The 1,474-nt window shown below is 43.8% G+C and overlaps 1 protein-coding gene across 1 annotated transcript in view; it reads left to right on the top strand.

Moving 5' to 3' along the window:
• Window positions 1-189: 189 nt before the first annotated feature.
• LOC116379897 (DENN domain-containing protein 4B-like) overlaps window positions 190-1,474 on the top strand; it is a gene marked incomplete at its 3' end in the record, with an annotated part of 1,729 nt that continues 444 nt past the window's right edge. The window contains exons 1-3 of the mRNA XM_031841856.1: window positions 190-849; window positions 963-1,091; window positions 1,336-1,469. Coding sequence (XP_031697716.1) covers window positions 607-849; window positions 963-1,091; window positions 1,336-1,469 — 506 coding nt within the window. The remainder of the gene's footprint in view (window positions 850-962; window positions 1,092-1,335; window positions 1,470-1,474) is intronic.

The raw sequence follows: 1,474 nt of genomic DNA, 5'->3' as shown, positions 1-1,474 counted from the left end.
ATACGTATATATATGTATATATGTATATACGTATATATATGTATATACGTATATATATGTGTATATGTATATGTATATATATGTGTATATATATATATATATATGTATATATGTATATACGTATATATATGTATATATATATGTACAATAAAGCACTATATGTACCTCTGAGATGTAGTACAGTAAAAGTACAACATGTACCTCTGAGGCATAGTACAGTATAAAGTACAAGTACAGGAATAATGATATTTATATTTCTGACCTTGTGACCCCACTGATCCGCTCTTCTGCTGCCGTCTGATTGGCTGCCTGAACTGAGCCACAGGCAATAGGACGTTCCTCAGCTTGGCCCAGCGGACAGAGGACAAAGAAAAAAATAAAGTCTGTAATGCATGCTGCCAGAATAAAGACTGTCAGACTGTGAAGGACAAATCGTTTGACAGCCATTAAAACCAGCACATACGCTCATAGCCTGACAGTGGAATCAATATCAATGTTGTTTCTAATGACTTCATATCCCAGCCTGAGATAAATAAAATCCCTTAGTCAACAGAAACACCACTTCCTGTTGCATAATGTAAACAGAATCCAGGAAACAAAGTATCTATGACGTCACCGCCTTCTCTGTCTTTGACCTCCCAGGAGATCAAGTTGGCCCAGAAGAGAGCTCAGAAGTACTCCGCGGTGCCGGACATGTGGTCCAAGTGCCTGCTGGGTCACTGTTACGGCCTCTGGTTCATCTACCTGCCCACCTTCGTGAGGGCCGAGGCCGCTAAGGTGCGAGCGCTGCACACGGCCTACGACGTCCTGAAGCACACGGAGAACAGAAAGGTGGTGTTGCCGGACGAGGTGAGTGGACCAAGTCAGGGGGTTCTCCTGGCTACTGGGTACACACTGTGTACTACATAGTGTATTGTTTATCTCCCCCTTAAACATCACTGTGTGTGTTTGTGTGTACTCAGGTGTGTTACAGGATCCTGATGCAGCTCTGTGGTCAGTACGGTCAGCCGGTTCTCGCTGTTCGAGTCCTGCTGGAGATGAAGAAGGCTGGAATCACCCCGAACACCATCACCTACGGATACTACAACAAGGTTTACTGATACTACACACTATAAACACATACATCCAGTCATTACATCAGCTGTCTCACTGCTTTTACCTCAGTACAAGTACTAATACCACAGTATTGAAATACTCTGTTACAAGTAAAAGTCCTGCATTTAGTTATTTACTGTATTAAAAAAGAGTGTGTCGATATCCAGAGAATTGAAAAATCAACAGTAATATACATCAGGTATATAAACAGTACTATGATCACATGTCCTCTGTCCTCAGGCCGTGCTGGAGAGCAAGTGGCCGTCCACCAATCAGGGAGGACGTCTCCGCTGGGCCAAGCTGAGGAACGTCCTATTGGCTGTGGCTCAGTTCAGGCAGCCAATCAGACGGCAGCAGAAGAGCGGATCAGTGGGGTCAC

This window comes from Anarrhichthys ocellatus, unplaced genomic scaffold (genome assembly GCF_004355925.1).
Source record: "Anarrhichthys ocellatus isolate YVR2014 unplaced genomic scaffold, GSC_Weel_1.0 scaffold5479, whole genome shotgun sequence".
Lineage (NCBI taxonomy): Eukaryota > Metazoa > Chordata > Actinopteri > Perciformes > Anarhichadidae > Anarrhichthys > Anarrhichthys ocellatus.
This window is presented reverse-complemented; position numbering and strand designations above follow the sequence as displayed.